Here is an 18,417-nt window from a genome sequence, read left to right as displayed (position 1 = left end):
GTAGACGAGTTAGGGAGGGGGGAGATGATAGAGTGACGATTATTTTGCTATTTTTATTTTATTTTGTTTTGGGAGTTGATTGAGTAGAAATGAAAATAGATCTTTAATAGTCGAAGAGATGTATAATCATTGGTGCATTTGTAAGCCATATTATTACATATACTCGAAAATAACTAATATTTGGATGATAGACGTATAATTTCGGTAGACTACCCGGACGACCAGTCCAGGCATTATTCAAGTAATCAACTATGTCCAGCAACATGAGTTATAGATAACCAATATAATAGAGTTAACTCCATTCTTAGTACTGAAAAACAAGGTAGTTTTTTTATTTTGAATCTAGATATTGCTAGTTCTTTTCTGGACGAATTAAAAATAAAATGCAGAAACTATGTTTTACCTTATATTAGGCGACGTGAGATATCTTTCTTCTTTCCTGTCTTTTTTTTTTTTATAACTGATAAGCATAGGTAATGATGTTTATCAAAGTAAAAAATAAACTTTTCTAATCAAATAAAAAAAAAAAATGTAACTCCCAAAGACAAGTTATTATAATCAAAAGTGAATACTAGTTTAAACATTTGATTTTTGAAGGAAATAAGCAAAAAAAAAAAGAGTTATTTTGAGTCCAGTTTTATTACTTACTGTACCACAAGTATATGAAAGTATAACCAACTACTTTCAAAGACTTGTCAAGTCTCTCTAATTTCTTGTATCATGATTATCTATTCACCATCTATTCAAGTATAATTTTATTTTTTATCGTAACAATGATTTGGATGCACTGTAGTCTACAATAATAGAAAATGGATCTAAACTGACATCTCACGTCGCCTAATATTAGGTAAAACACAGCCTCTGCATTTTATTTTTAATTCGTCCAGAAGAGAACCAACAGTATCAAGATTCAAAAAATATATATATGAAATCTAACTCCAATCCTTTAGTTATCAACGATTCTCCCTCCCTCCCTCACATTGAGCATGTTCGTATCCTTTCATTCATGTTTTAAATAACTCCCTAGTAGCTGTTGCCTTTTATTATCCTTATGATAACTTTTACCCATTATCACTCTAATCAAATAATGTACTCGTACTCATTGGTCATTTTTATTTTATTTTATTTTTAACAAGTAAAATAAATCGAACTTGAAATCTAGTTAGTAACTCCTTTATTTCCCTAATGGGTCCAGAGGGGGAGGGGGTATGACTGTGTTAAATAAATACGTATGCACATAAAAAATGTAATAAAACTCATTTTTTATTTATGTATAACTATATATTGACTTGTTTCCTTTTAAGATAAATCCATGTAATCATTAGAACGATTCTCTCTACCTTCAGCTTCAGCAAACGCTAATCGATATTCTTCAGCAAATGGACCAGTTCTGACATTCATCACAAACATTTCAAATCCAGGTGACATACTAGGATCAGAAAGAGGATACAAAGCAACAATACATCGAAGGACAGCTCGAATTAACTCTTGATTTTTTTCAACCTCTTGTTTGACAGCATTGCTTCTCATCTTAAAGTCAAGTGTTGTCTTGAATGGCTCAACAAAATCATTTAATCCTAAATAAAAGATGTTTTTTTAGTAACAAAATACACATTTATATGTGTGTATATAAATATTTACTTTGTGAAACAGCAGCAGGAGCAACTTTACTAATACGAACAAGCATAAGATAAGCAAGCATTTTAATGTCATGTTGGTCGTCTAAACCAGCTCGAATATGATCAAGGAATCCATAGACATCAACTTTATCTAAACATGTACTTAGAAGTGTATACATACACTCATATGCAGCCTATAAATAATAATAATCATTATAGTAGAGTTTAATTTCTTCCTTCAATAAAACGGATATGAAAACATACCTTTCTGATCTCAAGACCATCATCTACTTTATGTTTGAATGGGCCCATTTCAACAGTATGGATAAGTTCCTCCTTTACTACAGTTTCTGCATACAATAAAGGAATAAGTTGATCAAGTGTATTCCTGATCAGATACGGTTTACGATGGGCAGCAGAATTTAGAGTTAACAAGGCTAAACGTCGTACATTCTAATAAGAAGGGAATTAATAATACAATTACTATCATTATTATTTTTAATTTGTACCAAATCAGAGTCTTCCAAGAGGTTCAAAAACTTGACCATAATAGGTTTGAGAAATTCATCGTAATCTGATGAAGGATTAACAACAGCATATTTGATTGCAGTTGCCACTGCTGCTCTAACATGAGAAGAGGATGATTCTAAACGATCTTCTAACTGGGGTAAAAACTTTGAGGGATCGGTCAATGCAAGTTTACCCAAACATTCGGCTACAACGGTACGTGTTCCCTCTTCTTGATCTGTTTCACTACTCTCAAGAAGAAGTGTCCATATTTCATCAGCAGCATTACTTAATGAATTATTACTAATATCGTTTTTACTTTCATTTCGAGTAATAACCTAGAAAAAAGCAATATATACATATAAGTTTCATACAAAAAATGACTCTTAAAAAAAAAAATCCAACTCATATATTATATAAGCTTACCTCCTTCAAAGCATGTAATAATAAATAACGTTTTTTTGGTTCTTCTTTAATTTGGGAAACAATAGGTGGAAGGTAGTTATTAATGTTCCCAACACAAATATTACCCAATGCAAAGGCAGCGGCAAATTTAATTTCTTCAGATTGAGCAGAAAACAAATGGATAACTTGTTCATTGATTTCTGGGAATTCAGATAAATCACTATAAATAATGTAAAATTAGTCAAATTAATCGTTAGTAGTTTGATGTATATTTATATGAGAATAGATTACATTCTACGACCAATTTCACCAATACTTAAAAGACTTAAATACTTTATCGAATCATTAATAGTAGGATTTAAAATATAAGATTGAAATTCTTTGACAGTTTGATTACGATTCATTTGGTTAGCATTAGCTGCCAATACAGCAACACATTGTGCTACAGTAGATGCTGCTTGTTTGTTTGATACTGCAGCAACACCACCCGCAGCGACACCAGTAGCCGTTTTAACGTTCAAAAGAGGATGAACAAGTCCATTGACTAAAGTTTGATAATCTGCAGGATTAACTTTACCGAATGCGGCGAACATATTTAATAAACTATCCAAAGCAGAACCTTGAAGTAAGGGAGATTCAATTAACTTGAATAAAGAAGGTAGAATAGATACTTTAATCTCATTTACTGATTGGGGACTAGTAACCAAAATTGATTGTACTACATTTAAGGCAAGAGGTAAAAGAAGAAGATCAGAATCAGAAATCAAAGGTTTCAATTCAGTTAATAAGCTTGAAAAGCTCTTTGCAGGTATAATTTGACCAAATCTTAAAATGGTATATAAAACAAATCAGGAAAAAAAAAATTAATAAATAAATTATTATATTATATGTATGAATATATACCTTTGAATCAAAATAATTAAGCATTCTAAACTGGCAACACGTAAAGGACGATTACTCTTTCGCAAAAATAGCGATATTTCATCAACAGCAACAAGAACGCATCTTTGTAATTCCTCACCTGCAGCAACAGGACTTTGACAGACAATAGCAAGAGTCTTAACACTGATCAAACGAGTTACTTCATTTCTTAATCTTTCTAAAAGAACATCCCAGGCTTGTTTTTGCTTTGACTGAAGAACATCACATACATGAGCTAGTAATGTTCCAAGACACATAATAGACCTCTCTTTCACTTCTTGATCTGCATCACTCGTATTTAAAGTCTTCAAAGTTACTTCAAAAATGTCATTGACATATTTTATATTGTTTGTATCCTTTATAGAAGAGACTTGGTATTTGCCGGACTTTTCACGATAAATAGGTCGAATCACTTTAAGTAACTCAATACAGACCAAGAATGCTTCAGAAGTAATTTTGTAGAAACGGTCAGAAACAGACTTAATAATAGAAGGAGCTAAATGATGAATAAATGCGTGAATATGATCGGCTGGGTGATTACGGAAAAAGAGTCTCAGGAAGTAAAGAACTTCAATCTTTAAATTAGAAGAAGAAGCATGTTGTTGTTCAGCAGTTGTGGTAGAGAGAGATGATTCAATAGCAGGAAAGAATAATTCCATTTGATCCTTTAATCCACCGTGTAAGACAATTAAGACTTCACGTAGTAAATGGAAACCAATTTGACGTGTCTGTATAGATTTTGTATTAAGCTGTTTAGAAAGAGCACGACATAAGCTGGGAACTTGATCTTGAAGTAATTGCCTGGGACCATTTATAGTTTCCATAGATGAAGAAGAATAGGGACACGCTGTAGTTAAAAGATCCAATTCATCATTCATACTAGATATATTGAATTGACGAGTATATTCTTCAGCATTGCCACCATAAACATCTGTTTGTCTTAAAAGGCTGATAAATGTTTGCAAAATATCAACACGAACAGTTTCCTCGCGTTCCTTAAATCGACTAATTAATACAGGAGCCACATTTTCATAAAGCTGTTGTAATAAATCCAATCTTGTTTCAATAATAGCTGACAAAACTTTAGAAGCAGATCGACGGACTTTCCAGGACATATCATCATCATCATCAGAATAATCACTACAAATAATTTTAGCAAGTCAATTTTATCTATATTTCATTTCACTTACGCTATGTCATCATATTCATCTTGCTCCTCTTCGTCTTCAAGTTCCATATCATCCACCTTTAAAATTATATTCATTATATGATTTTTATTTTAAATAGATATAAAGATTGTAATTTACCTCTTCATCATCGTCTTCAACAAAATTAGGATCATACTTAATATATTCCAAAGCAAGATTTGTTATCTCTTGAACAAAAGGTGCAATTTCTGTAGGACATCTGAGAATGAAAGATTCAAGAGTTTGTAGACAAATTTCACGTAATTCATCATCTTCATCAGCGTTAACAGTATATTTGTTAATAATAGGCACTATCTGTGATAAATGTGCGCCCAAACGTGCAGCGCTATAACGACTAGTTGCATATATAAAATGTTAGTATTCTTTTAATAGGGAGCTATATGAGTACTACCTTAAAACGCCTGCACATTGGACTAAAGTTCTGATTTTTTCACTCGAACCAACATCGTTACGTAAACCTTCCAATAAGAAAGCAAATACTTGATTAAATGATTCATCATTAAGATGCACAACAAGATATCCAATTGCAACTGTAACCTTCTTACGGACAGCGGCACGGTTGTAAGAAAGTAAAGGTAATAAAATATTTTGAATATCTGTTTGTTGTTCAACAGAAATTTGTCCACCAAATTTTGCCAACACTTCTGCCAAAATATCCAGAGTATCCATTTGCATTTCATATGCTGCTTCCACCTATACAAAATAGCAAAAAAAGTAAATATGTTATTTTTCGTAATATTATTTCCTATTTACATTTTGAATAGTGTTTAATAATTTAGGAATTATTCTAGCACAGACTTGATTTCCTCTATCAGGGTCGACTTCAACTACAACTGTTTTTAATCCTAAAAAAAAATCATTACATATTGTAAATAAAGGAGAGAAAAAAAAAATGACATAATATATTTATTTCGTATTTCTTACCAACACTAGCGATGCCACGTAATTCGTCATTTTTTTGTTGTGAAGCAAATTCACTAAGAAGATCCATAATTTGGCATAAACTCTCTTCTTTAACTTGCTTAACTAATGGTCCAAGACTTGCTCGTTTTTTATTCGTTATTATTTATATATCAAATGTATTCAAAAAATATATATATATTATGCATACCACTTAACAGCTAGATTTTGAACTTCACTGTTTTTATCGTCCATAAGTTGTAAAACAGCTTTGACAACTTTATTTTCAATTACATACTCCATGTTAAAAGAAGCTTTTTGAAGTTCGCTCATTAGATCATTAAGAGCCATGTAACGAAAATCTCTATCTTCATTACTCATCTAGTATTTATTTTTATTTTTATTTAAAGAATATAGATTAAATAATTTTGCTTGATATCATTAATGACGTTTATATTCACCTTTTCTAGTAAGCTGGCAACCATGTACGCGTTTGTTCCTTGATGCGACATGGTAATTTATAGTTTGTCTAAATACACAATCCCAGTTAACTGTTGATTTATAAGTATAAAAAGAAAAGTTTAACGCATATATTCATTCTTTACTTACTAATAAGAACAACGGAGGGGAGGGGAAAGACAAAAAATAACATAATGAAGATTCGTATAAAAGCATATTCTGAGTTTAAAGTGAAAAGAAGAGAACCTTAATAAAAAATGAACCTAAAACTTTCATGCATATTACAGAGATATACTTATACTATAAGCATATATATAGATATGCATACAGCACTATATCTCCATATATATGAATACTATGAGAATCGTATTAAGCATATATATCAGCTTTGTTTTTATATATATAAACTTTCAAGTTGTGACTATCATTTGTATCATAAAAAAAAAAAAAAAAAAAAAAAAAAAAAGAGAGAGAGAGAGAAAAATTGACAGAGCTTCAACACTTTTTATTGCTTCTATTTTATAAAAAAAAAAAAAGAAAAGCATAAAATGCCTATTGAGATTGTACCGTTAGGAGCTGGTATTTTTGTTTATTAGAAGAAAATGTAAATTTAATAACTTATAATTGAACTATTAATAGGGCAAGATGTTGGTAGAAGCTGTATTCTCGTCACAATTGGTGGTAAAAACATTATGTTTGATTGTGGTAAATACAATGTTCCAGAGTGGAGGAATATAAATATCAAACTAATTTTTATTTTACTTGATAGGAATGCATATGGGCTATCAAGATATGAGACGATTTCCAGATTTCAGTTATATATCAAAAACCGGCAATTATACAGATATTCTAGATGCAGTGATTATTTCACATTTTCATTTAGATCACTGTGGAGCACTTCCTTTTTTTACTGAAATGTGTGGTTATGACGGTCCCATTTATATGACTCATCCAACTAGAGCTATATGTCCTCTTTTATTAGAAGATTATCGAAAAATCGCTGTTGAGCGTAAAGGAGATACTAATTTTTTTACTTCAGCCATGATAAAAAGCTGTATGAAGAAGGTTATTCCTATTAATTTACATCAGACAATTAAAGTTGACGATGATCTTGAAATCAAAGCATATTATGCAGGCCATGTTTTGGGAGCTGCCATGTTTTATATTCGTGTTGGACAAGAATCAGTTGTATATACAGGAGATTATAATATGACTCCTGATCGACATTTGGGCAGTGCCTGGATTGATAAAGTGCGTCCTGATGTCTTGATTACAGAAAGTACTTATGCTACAACTATTCGTGATTCTAAACGTTCTCGTGAACGTGATTTCTTGGCCAAAGTATATGAGTGTGTGTCTAACGGAGGAAATGTCCTTATTCCTGTTTTTGCTTTAGGTCGTGCTCAAGAATTGTGTATTTTGATTGAAGCATTTTGGGAACGTATGGGTTTAGATATACCTATTTATTTCTCTACAGGATTAACTGAAAGGGGAACCGAGTTTTATAAGTTATTTATTAATTGGACAAATCAAAAGTTAAAGTCAACGTTTGCACAACGAAATGCTTTTGATTTCAAACATATCAAAGTTTGGGATAGAACTTATCTAGCCAATGCAGGCCCAATGGTTGTATTTGCATCGCCTGGTATGCTAAATGCAGGAACATCTTTACAAATCTTTCAAAAGTGGGCCTCTGATCCAAAGAATATGATTATTATGCCCGGTTATTGTGTTGCTGGTACGGTGGGGTCAAAAATTTTATTAGGACATAAATTGATCGAAGTAGATAAGTTTACAAAAATTCAAGTTAATTTGCAAGTTAAAAATTTGTCCTTTAGTGCTCATGCGGATGCTAAAGGCATTATGCAATTGATTAGAATGTGTGAGCCTAAAAATGTAGTTCTTGTTCATGGCGAACGTGGTAAAATGAATTTCTTAAGGAGTAATATTATGAAAGAATTTGGCATATCTTGTTATATGCCTGCAAATGGTTGTAGCATAAAATTGGAAACAAGTCGAGCTCTAGAAGCTAAAATTAGTACTGATTTATTAAAATCACTCTTATCCTCTACATCTTTTACTGATACTACAAACTTCATTCGACCTATTAATTCAATCCCCATCAATGCTACGTTATTAATGCATTTTAATAACACAAACGCAAAGCAGAATCAATCTCCACCTACTATTGAAATAATCAAACCGACAGATTTAAAGGAAGAAAAGGAAAATAAACAAAAACGCCAGCTATTCTTTCAAGTTGAGAAATCATTTCAACTAACAAACTTACTATCAGACATAGCACATACAGAATCAACACCTGAGGATTTGGAACGAAGAGTATTAGATTTATTACAAATAACTATAACTAGAACAATTGGCCATCTATGTCCTATAGAACGTAAAACAACTAGTATTATTGCTCGAACTGTTTCATTATGGCTACTCAATTTACAATCTATTTGCATTAAATGGAGCTTTGAGGATGAAGATTTGGCGAGTTTTGTATTAGGTGCAGTGAATATAATACTACATAATCAACGGCCTATTTCTATTAATACTGTTTAAATACTGAATATACCATTCACAATACGGGAATGTCCCTATTTCATTTTAGTTGTAGATAAATAAATACTGTGCTTCCACTCTCAATTTACAGATTTTTTGAAAACACTGCCCTTTTATATATATATTTATATTTTTGTTTTTGTTTTTTTTTTGGCTATAGACTTGAAACGCTGAATGACTGGAAGCAAGATGACTACGAAACCACCATCTACAGACGCATTGCTACCATTTTCGACTTTATGTTTCGTGACATGCACGTCAAGTTAGCCGAGTAAGTAGAAATGAAAAAAAAAAAAAAAATGAAAGGAAACTGAGACTCATGATTTTTACTCTTTATGCTGTGTTAGTGGGGAGACAGCATGTGACCGCTCTAAACACGAACAACAATACAATGACATTGTTTTTGGCGCATCATCTACGGATCGTGAACTTTGTGGTCGGAAGATAGACCTATTAGTACGTTATGGCAGGGATACCAAAGACTTGGAATTATCAAGTAACGAGTTTAAGGAGCCCTCTGTTACGACTTCTAATGTCATCACCCAACAGTGCAAAAATCTTCGTGTCAACGATGCTATCCTCAATCACCTCCATGGACTGAACAAGAAGATCGATCCCCTCCTCGCAATGGACTGGATAGATAAGTCTTTTTTCTCACGACGCATCAACGATTTGAATAATCGATTCATAATTGATCACTTTTTTATACCTGGTTAGGCAGCACCGGCTATATCTATTGTTTAGTTGCTCATCATGGTGTATATGTTGCTAAGTTTATTGATATCCTGACAATCCCTACCTCTGTAAATGGCTTGCTTGAATTTAAGAATACTCTGCAGCTTCTCTTTGCTTATAAGGTGTTCACTTACCCCTTCCCCCAAAAAAGGAGTCATTGACTGACTGAAAACATCAAAGGATTTTATATTGCGAATAGGTATAATTGCCAAGCATTCCCTGGAGGAAAGACGAAAAGTAGATCGATTTTGGGAAGTTATCGATGTCGCTGTTACCACCCCTTCGCCCACCCTTCATCATGAAATTTTTTTTACACCAACTACGTACTTTATCAAGAGAACGAAAACAGAAAATAATGTTTAGCACACCTTTTGTCAAAATGATGTATATCTATTTTTTTTTATTACTTTGTCCAATAAACTGTTATTTTATTTTTTTTCGTCTCATGCTGTTTTTTTACATTGTCTTTATACTTTACATTTGGAAAGGCGGCAGGTTGGTCACAAAAATCCCGACATCCTTTTTTAAAAATCCTTTGTCCGTTTTGCAGGTGCAACACCTATCTCAAAATGTGTGACAAGTAATTACGGAAACACTGCACTGTAAACTGTTCTTCAATTAGATGAAAAAAAAAAAAGCCCATTGAGATGTAAAAAACGTACCCTTTGAAATTTATAAAACCGCCTTTTGAGAAGAGGATACAAACATCTACTTCTAACATGGCACTTGGGAAATTCATAGCTTCATGCTACAGATTATAATAAAGATGTATTTATATTTGGTTTTAGTAAGGTGATCCTTACTGAATACCACTTCATTAAGGTAATCTTCTTAGGTTATAGTAATGTTGGGTTGTGATTTTTTGAATGCCTCATACTATGTACAGCACCAAATAAAGAAATTGTGTTCTTTGTTCTCTGATTTTTTATAGCAAACTGAAGGTTAATTGCATAACATTAAGAACCAATAAAATCTTTCTAAAGATTTTTTATTTTGTAATCTGTATAGGATAAATGTAAATACTGATCTTTGAGACTTTTCTTTTATTCTTGTAAAAGAAGATATTAATTTTGTAAGGTTTGATATCAAAAAACTGTCAGATCAACTTTTTTTACACAAAACTTTTCATATTAAAAAATTTAATTTTTGTGTGCGCTAAGCAGTATGGGAGCTTTTACTTTAAGAGTTATTATGGGAAGAGAAGATGTTCCAATTGAATAATTTCCAAATTTTATCTAGTATTCCATAGACACTCTCCTTAAATATTTCAATAAAGAACCTTTATAAGCATTTTAACGTTTGACTAGAAATTGGTCAATCTATTCGTAAAAGGTGGATAATATATATTCAAAAAGCTGGGCAAATCAGCTTCAAATATCTGGCTAAATTAGCCTCACAAATGCGCAATTTTTCTCAAAAAAAAAAAAAAAAAAAAAAATGGGCAGTGTTTTCAAAAAATCTGTAAATTGAGAGTGGAAGCACAGTATAAAGATTTCTTCCTCCAGAAACTGTCCCCCTTGGTACAAAACTTGTAAAATGTTTACGTAACCCTGAATCTAGTATTTGTTGATATATCTTGCTTTTCCTTTTCCCTTCTCTTTCTTTTTTACCCTTTTGCCTATCAAAAGGTTTTTAGTATAATTTTAACCTTTCTCGAACTGACCCGGGCAATCCAATACGCCAGTATTATGCGCTCACATGGGTTTTTAAATTTTGTTATAAATTTTTTTTTTTGTTATAAATAAAACAATTCTTAATCGTCTAAAGATTTCTTCCTTTCTTTTTTCCCTTTTCCTTTATTTCTTAATAATAATTGACATATCTTCGTACAACATAAACATCAATCATTTCTTCCTTTTTTTTTGGTGAGCAAAAAGAAATAGAGATAAATAATGAATAAGGAAGATTAGCATAAATCAAGTTGCTTTTAATATGAAACTAATTAACTTAATTAAAATAAAAACGAGCAAAAGTACTTGAAATATATATATCCTATATCATCTGATAAATTATTAGTCCTTCTATTTTAAAGGTTAAAGTTATATAAAGTATTGCTTAGCATGTTTACTGCAGGCATTCTTCATATCCAAATGGCGTGAGTTTTTAGTGTATCTTATTAAATAAAAAGCATATTCTTTTTCAGGTACCCATTATTTAGCAGAAAAAAAAAAAGTAATTTATAATATTAAAAAAAAACAAAAAGATGGGGTGAGAATTTATTAACCAATCAGCTTGATTTCTTATACAATTATGTGAATTGAAGTTTATATATAACATTTACAAAAAATGGCCTGTTATGTGATGGTATCACCTAGCAACTATCTCCTAGAAACATGATTCTTCAACTTTATATATAAACTTTTTTTTTATCTCTTTTTAATATATGAAACTTTCTTAAAACCTTTATATTTTCTCTCTCTTTCTCTTTTTTTTTCTTCAAAAAAAATAAAAATAAAAATCTTATTTATAATAGAGTATGCTTCAAGAATTAACAGATTTAGATTTCGACACATATTTCGATGTCACTTCCAATAATCAACATTCTCAGACACCTAATAGTCATGATATACTTTATCATGGTGACCAGCAAACAAATAATAATCATCACACTTTAATGAATAATAACGAAAATCAGAATCGAAATCTGTATTATTCACAACAACAACAACAACAACAACAACAACAGACTAGTTTCGATTTCTTTAACTGGAATAATCTAAGTTCACAGTCTAACCTAGGTCGTTCTTCTTCAATGCAAATATCACCCATTAGTTCTCCTCAGTCTTCTTCAGATGGATATACATCTCACTCATTATCTCCTCAAATGGCAAATGGTTCACCTTTATATGCTTCATTTGATACAAGAAATGAACCCAATAAAACTTTAGAAGGCTTCTTTACAAAACGTAATTTATTTTCATCTGATCATAACTTACAAAACGTACCTGGTATAAATATCCCAACAACTCCTATTTCAGAAAATAATACAACTATACATCATGGAACGATAACAAATTTACCTTCTCCGCCTTTAGATAATAACCCATTATCAGGTGCTTATTCAGCTATTGATCAATGGGGACAACTAAAAGGTATTTTACAAATACATACTTTGTGTTAACTTACCAAGACTTCATTCTTATATATTTATTTATTCATTTAAAAAGAACAAAATAATAATAGTATCCATCCTTTAGATAAAAATACAGATCAACATACAACTAGAAATTGGAGAAAAGCGTCTGTTAGACATCAACAATTACATCAATCTATTCCAAATACTACTCTAGAATATACTCGAAATTTTACAGAACCAGGTAAACAACTCAAGAAAGTCGCTCATAATGCAATCGAAAGACGTTATCGAAACAATATTAATGACCGTATTCGAGAATTAAAAAATGTTGTACCAGCTTTATACAAAGCTCGAATCAAAGAAAGAGGGGACGATGATGACTCTAGTATTGATTCAGGTGAAGACGGTAATAATAATAATGAAGAAATTGTCGAAGGCGTAGAGGTAGCCAAGAAGCTTAATAAAGCAACTATTTTACGTAAAGCAACTGAATACATTAACCACTTGAAGCATACAAATGAAACAACTGAGCAAGAAAACATAATCCTTCAACAAATCATTGCACAAATGCCTGGTGGTCAAGACGTGTTGTCCCGTTTCTTGTGTCAAAAGAATGAATTCAAAAAATCTGAACAAGAACGACTTATTCGTGAACGTCGTGAAGCTCAAGAACGTGAAAAGTTAGAGAGACAACGTATCTTACGTGAACGTGCCGCTCAACGAGCAGCATTAGCTCAACTCTTACCAAAAACAGAAAGAAGACCCTATCAACGAAGACAGTCTTCTAAAAATAGCAGAAAATCGCAACAATCGCCTACTACTGAAGATAACAATGGGAATAAAATGTTTATGGCTGCCTTTTTATGTATTGTCTTTTTTACTGCTCCTTCCTCTTCAGATAAGCTGAATCTTCCTCACCATGTCAATAATCAGAGTAGTAATACAATCACACGTACATTAGATACTGCCACTTCCTTCTCTTCTTCCGATTTTTGGTAAATCTATTTCCCGTTTATTATCTAAAATAATTATCCATTATTAACATCATCTTTTTTTTTTTTTTTTTTTTTTTTTTTTTTATAGGTATTATGCTCGTTATGCATTCTATACATTCGGTATTATCTACATTTGCCTTATCCCTATTTTCCTTCGTTGGCTACGTCCACGTCCAATTAATCGTTCTAAAAGGTGTCTTACGCATCACCATTATGCGAGTGAAGTTCCTACAGCTTGGAGTCAACTTTATACAAACTTGATTGCTATTGTTAATAAATCCACTATTGTGAAACCTATGACGACTCATACTACTCTTTTAGAAATTTTATCAATGCTATATGATATTATCATTTATAGTCTTTCCTTACTCACCCCTCGTTTTCTATTGACTATTTTCCATAAAAACGCAAAGCCTGTAGGTTGTCCTGAGGAATTAGCTTATATCGGTGCCTGGATTCGTTTAAATGAGGTTGAATGTTTAGGTGGTATGTATTTAATTATTTATTTATTTTTTATTTTTTGAATTTGTGCATTATCAGCTATAATTATTAATCATGAACACAAAAAAAAAAAAACTTTCTTATTAGCTAATCCCGATATAACACGCCTTGGTTTGTTACATTCTTGTGTTGGTATGCTCTCACAATTACACAAAATGAAGCGAGATGAAAGACATGTTATTTACTGCGAAGCAAATACAATGGCACGTGTATACGCTACTACAGCTATGCAATTGGAACTTTGTTTACCTCAATTTATCTCTACTTATATTACATCCTTTTGTTGGAAACGTGTGATCTCAGCAATGAACCAACAACAACAACAACAACAACATGTGAAAAAAGAAGATATAAGCAAGCCATCAAAGACTTCATCCTATCAACTAATTACAAACGAATGGCTCACTTCACCGTGCCATGATCAAGTACGCTATATCCTACAAGTTCGCAATGGCTTTATTACCGCATCAGGTCATGATATGATTGATAGTGCTTGTCGAAATACTTTTTATTCCTTTGTACTTCCTTATATCACCTCTCCTCTTGATCTAGTTCTCTATTGGCAACAATTAAGTGAACTCGAACAATGTTGGCATTCTTATTTGAATGGAACAAGACCTGTATTTTCTGAAAAGCAATTGAATCACGTTCTTCTTGTTTCTGCTACCACGACTGCTCCTGCTCATATGCTTCAATGGTGGATCCGAGTAGGTCTAGTACTAGAATCACTTAGTAACAGTCAAGACTCTCTGGATGTTCTTGCCGAGTATACCCGAACCCAAGCCATCAGTCATCCATCCTCTAATCTTTTACGCCGTCATCAGTCCATGATTCTTTATCTCTTAGAGGCCACGACTGCCTTAAGAAAGCATTCTCAGATTGAAGAAGTACCCCAGTTTCTACAATCCGCCATGAATGATCGATCTGCCTCCCTTGAATGTATCAATCAAATCGCCTCTATTACAAAGAATGATAACTTGGAAGCAAGCGTACTCACCCTTTCGACCTTGGCAGTTCAATTGAGAACACTAAAGGCACTTATTATTCATCAACAAACAACCAGTGCTGATAAGAATAACGATAAGGATTTGCTTGCCATTCAAGCATCCCGCTATATCGCTGAATTAAGGGATCAAATTATGCAAGATATGGAATCACCTTGTATTAAATCATCTCTGTCAGTTAAATGCAAGAAACATATTCAATCTTATATCGCACAAGCAGATGATACCCTCAGTCTTTAAAGTCTCATATTATTTATAATACGGAAAACTAACTAACAAAAAAAAAAGTGTGCCATTGCTATTATTATCATTATTACTATTATTACTACTACTACTACTACTATTATTATTATTATTACTATTCTTATTCACTCATTTCTTATATTATGTATTTTTATTTATTTATCCAATCATTATATTTTATATAGAAAGCAAAATCTATCAATCTTTTGTAATTTTCTTCATATCTATTATTATACGCATAGAATATATATATTTTTTTTAATTCAGAATATATTACGTTATTCATTATAATACGATAATACTTGATATCGTATGATTTTATATGTAAGAAATTATACTACGTGTATTTTTTTTAAGAAAAAAAGTAACGTTACATACTTTTTTTTTTTTTTTTTTTTTTTTTTTGTTTCCTTTAAAACCTTTTCATAATGAGGCTTTACTAACATTTATTTATAAACATTATCAAATGTAAACTTTAGATAATAAATTGTTATTGTAAAAAGAATGTCATCATTTCTCTCTTCCTCCTCCGTGTTATTATTCACTTATATTAGTGAAAAAGAGAGTCAAAGACATTTATTAAATAGAAAATAAGGCTTTAGTAACTTGCTAATTGTATTTTTTTTTCTTTTCTTTTTTCTTAAAAAAAAAAAGGGAGGGGGGAGGGGGAAAATCATAGATCCCTACTATGTATAAACTCTTTTTATTTTTAAAGAGTTCTACACATAGTCGTCTCAAAATAGAATCCAAATAAAAGAAATATTTATTTGTTATAGGCGAGAGCTTGTAATAATTTCATCGCGGAATTTCATAGTGATACGAAAAAAAAATAACAAGATACTACTTTCAATTCTGTCTAAAATACATGCATATAATTTCAGGAACACTTGTTTGTATAGATTTTTTTTTAAAAAAAAGGGAGAGTTTATTATGGATACGGTTTAACTATTTTTTATATTTGACTTGAATCTCTTTATATTTCTTCTTCTATTATCAGATTTAGAAAAGTAATGTATACTATTGTTGATATATATATGTATATTCTGAAAAGAGCAACTACAAATAGTGATTTAACCAAATAAAAGCTCAAATAGCATTAAAAAGAAGTGACTATATGATATATTGATAACCCAAATTATTACGAAGGTTTTCCTATAATTTGGGTCAATTGAGTGCTATACCATTAACTATTCTCTTTTCTTTTCTTCTGCTAACAATAGACACCTAGTCTATCAATCTCTTAACTGTTATCCAAGATTTCATAATAATAATCTTGTTACAAGAGTTAAAAGTAGTAGTTGAGCGTTGTTTTTACAATTGTTAATAATTCTATTGGTAGATAGAGGCCTTATTTTTTTTTATAGCAGCTGCTTTAACAATTGTTTGTGTGTGTTTTTTTTTCTAACCAGTGAAACATGAAGCTAGATAAATAACTACATTCAAAATCAATAAATATACCTTATTTGAACATATACACGCCTAAAATTATCCCTTTTTTTTTTAACTAACAATAATGATGTTCTCCCTTAAAATCAAGCCTAACTTTCCAATTGTGTATCAAAAAAAAATATTCAACTTTATGTTTATTTAGCATTTGAGATAAGCTTTTATTAGAGAGAGAGAGGGAAAAAAAAGGGACTAAAACGAAACAGAGTATTAGTTTAAGTATTTCGTAAAGAAGACGAAATAAGTACGCGAATTAGAAAAAAAAAAAAGCCTGGCAGTATAGTATAAACGCGTCACTAATATTTTGTATTATAGAACAATGTCTCTATACAATTTCGGTAAAAACAAAGAACCGATCCTTGGTAAATCTTTTTTTTTTTTTCTTTTTTGTTTCACTTGCCTCTAGGAAAAAAATGAAAAATGAAAAAAAATAGAAAGTATATTGTATAATAAAGTCAATATTTTTATATTAAATAAAGTATCAAATTTTATAATCTTATTTACGTAAAGTAGTTATTTGTCTCAACATATTGAAAAAAAAAAAGAAACTCAATAATAATCTTTATGTAGTTAGGCTAAATTTTAATTTAGTTTCTGGAAAAAAAAAAACACTTAATACTTCTAAAACAACCGAAATATAAATGCAAATTTCGTTCAAAATTGAGAGTTTTTTCTTTTTTTTTTCTTAATAACTACTTTTAAATATAAATTATTCGTAATCATGTCTCGTCCCCAAGAAGATGGTATCATTCGTTTCGGGTAAAAAAAAACAATATTACACGATAATAAGATAAGGAATTAATTATATTTTTTGCTTCATTTTTTTTTTCTCTTCAAATAAGTGATCATATTTCCTTGAAACACGTCTTTACAGGTCGTTACCTTACTTCCAGAGCTGACCAATTCTATGAATCTGGTTCTAACCAGCAAAAGGTAACTTTTTAAAAGAAAAGTAAAGAAAAAAAAAAGGGAGAGAGAGGGAGGGAGGAAAAGTAAGAATCTTGTCCCTTATAACCATTTGGGTATATTTGATAGGTTTTCACAATTGAAGATTATCCTGGAGAGGATGGCACATTTATTGTTATCCCTCCCAAGGTTACTGAAGAAGAACCTGGTTATGAGGTTGGTTTTGAGGATGAGATTCGTCTCAAGCACGTCCCTACTCGTGCCAATTTGCATTCTCACGACATAATAAGCCCTGTTAGTGGCCAACAAGAGGTCTCTTGTTTCGGAAATGATGAATATTCCGATGAAGGTGATGTTTGGAAAGTTCTCCAATATGATGAAGATGATGAACAATACGATGACTTCTGGCGTGTTGGACAACCTGTCGTCCTTCAACATGTTGCTACTGGTAAACTTCTTCATTCTCATGATATTGCTTTAGCTGATGGTGAAAATGAAGTCACTGGTTTCGATGGTCGTGATGATAATGACAAGTGGGCTGTTTCCTTTGATTAAACATATAACCCTTCTATATATATATATATATATATGTATATATATACAAATATCCCCGACAAAAAAAAAGAAAAAAAAGAAAATTAATATAATAAATCATTTGTAACTATATTGATTTTAATATATAAGATGAAAGAGACTACATGAAGAAGAAGCTTTGTAAGATAACATACTCTTATTACTTTTTTTTGTATTTTTTTTAAAAGTCCTACTACTACTACTAGCAGTAGTAGACATTTAGGTAACATAATATTTTCTCACCAAAAAAAAAAAAAAAAAAAAAAAAAAAACTTATATATTTATTTTACAGATTGTAATATGTGTATGCATAACTCGATTATACCATGTTTTGTTCATGTATTATACATT

The 18,417-nt window shown here is 31.1% G+C and overlaps 5 protein-coding genes across 5 annotated transcripts; 4 read left to right on the top strand and 1 right to left on the bottom strand.

Annotated features, from left to right (window-relative positions):
* Window positions 1-1,079: 1,079 nt before the first annotated feature.
* BX663DRAFT_492490 (armadillo-type protein) lies at window positions 1,080-6,193 on the bottom strand. Its single transcript, XM_051525217.1, has 14 exons — window positions 6,022-6,193; window positions 5,772-5,941; window positions 5,585-5,700; window positions 5,414-5,505; window positions 5,052-5,353; window positions 4,760-4,994; window positions 4,643-4,698; window positions 3,435-4,592; window positions 2,823-3,356; window positions 2,553-2,751; window positions 2,129-2,464; window positions 1,884-2,072; window positions 1,642-1,813; window positions 1,080-1,577 (listed from the first exon to the last, which is right to left on the bottom strand). The coding sequence occupies exons 1-14, from the start codon at window positions 6,070-6,072 to the stop codon at window positions 1,300-1,302; spliced, it is 3,888 nt and encodes a 1,295-aa protein (XP_051387925.1). The 5' UTR covers window positions 6,073-6,193; the 3' UTR covers window positions 1,080-1,299.
* A 374-nt stretch (window positions 6,194-6,567) lies between these two features.
* On the top strand, window positions 6,568-8,587 carry BX663DRAFT_528550 (beta-lactamase-like protein; the record flags this gene model as incomplete). The annotated part of the gene is made up of 2 exons (XM_051530171.1): window positions 6,568-6,598; window positions 6,789-8,587. 2 exons carry the CDS (start codon window positions 6,568-6,570, stop codon window positions 8,585-8,587), a joined length of 1,830 nt encoding a protein of 609 aa, XP_051387924.1.
* A 155-nt stretch (window positions 8,588-8,742) lies between these two features.
* BX663DRAFT_425650 (uncharacterized protein) lies at window positions 8,743-9,483 on the top strand (the record flags this gene model as incomplete). The annotated part of the gene is made up of 3 exons (XM_051522499.1): window positions 8,743-8,858; window positions 9,058-9,231; window positions 9,309-9,483. Coding segments are annotated over 3 exons (465 nt in total), but the record flags the coding sequence as incomplete, so codon positions are not given.
* A 2,315-nt stretch (window positions 9,484-11,798) lies between these two features.
* On the top strand, window positions 11,799-15,138 carry BX663DRAFT_547585 (uncharacterized protein; the record flags this gene model as incomplete). The annotated part of the gene is made up of 4 exons (XM_051531023.1): window positions 11,799-12,414; window positions 12,490-13,393; window positions 13,482-13,879; window positions 13,982-15,138. The coding sequence occupies 4 exons, from the start codon at window positions 11,799-11,801 to the stop codon at window positions 15,136-15,138; spliced, it is 3,075 nt and encodes a 1,024-aa protein (XP_051387922.1).
* A 2,170-nt stretch (window positions 15,139-17,308) lies between these two features.
* BX663DRAFT_528548 (MIR motif-containing protein) lies at window positions 17,309-18,048 on the top strand (the record flags this gene model as incomplete). Its single annotated transcript, XM_051530170.1, has 3 exons — window positions 17,309-17,346; window positions 17,430-17,520; window positions 17,623-18,048. The coding sequence occupies 3 exons, from the start codon at window positions 17,309-17,311 to the stop codon at window positions 18,046-18,048; spliced, it is 555 nt and encodes a 184-aa protein (XP_051387921.1).
* Between the last annotated feature and the right edge of the window lie 369 nt (window positions 18,049-18,417).

This window comes from Cokeromyces recurvatus (genome assembly GCF_025118155.1).
Source record: "Cokeromyces recurvatus strain NRRL 2243 chromosome Unknown BX663scaffold_1, whole genome shotgun sequence".
Lineage (NCBI taxonomy): Eukaryota > Fungi > Mucoromycota > Mucoromycetes > Mucorales > Mucoraceae > Cokeromyces > Cokeromyces recurvatus.
The sequence above is the reverse complement of the archived record's forward strand: the minus strand, read 5'-3'. Positions and strand labels throughout refer to the sequence as shown.

Excerpts from the sequence above, each read along its gene's own strand:
- BX663DRAFT_492490 (XM_051525217.1), bottom strand. The coding sequence starts at position 6,072 with ATGTCGCATCAAGGAACAAACGCGTACATGGTTGCCAGCTTACTAGAA. Across the intron at positions 5,506-5,584 it reads ACGTGGCATCGCTAGTGTTG|GATTAAAAACAGTTGTAGTT; the intron begins GTAAGAAATACG and ends ATTTTTTTTTAG. Across the intron at positions 5,354-5,413 it reads TATTAAACACTATTCAAAAT|GTGGAAGCAGCATATGAAAT; the intron begins GTAAATAGGAAA and ends TATTTTGTATAG.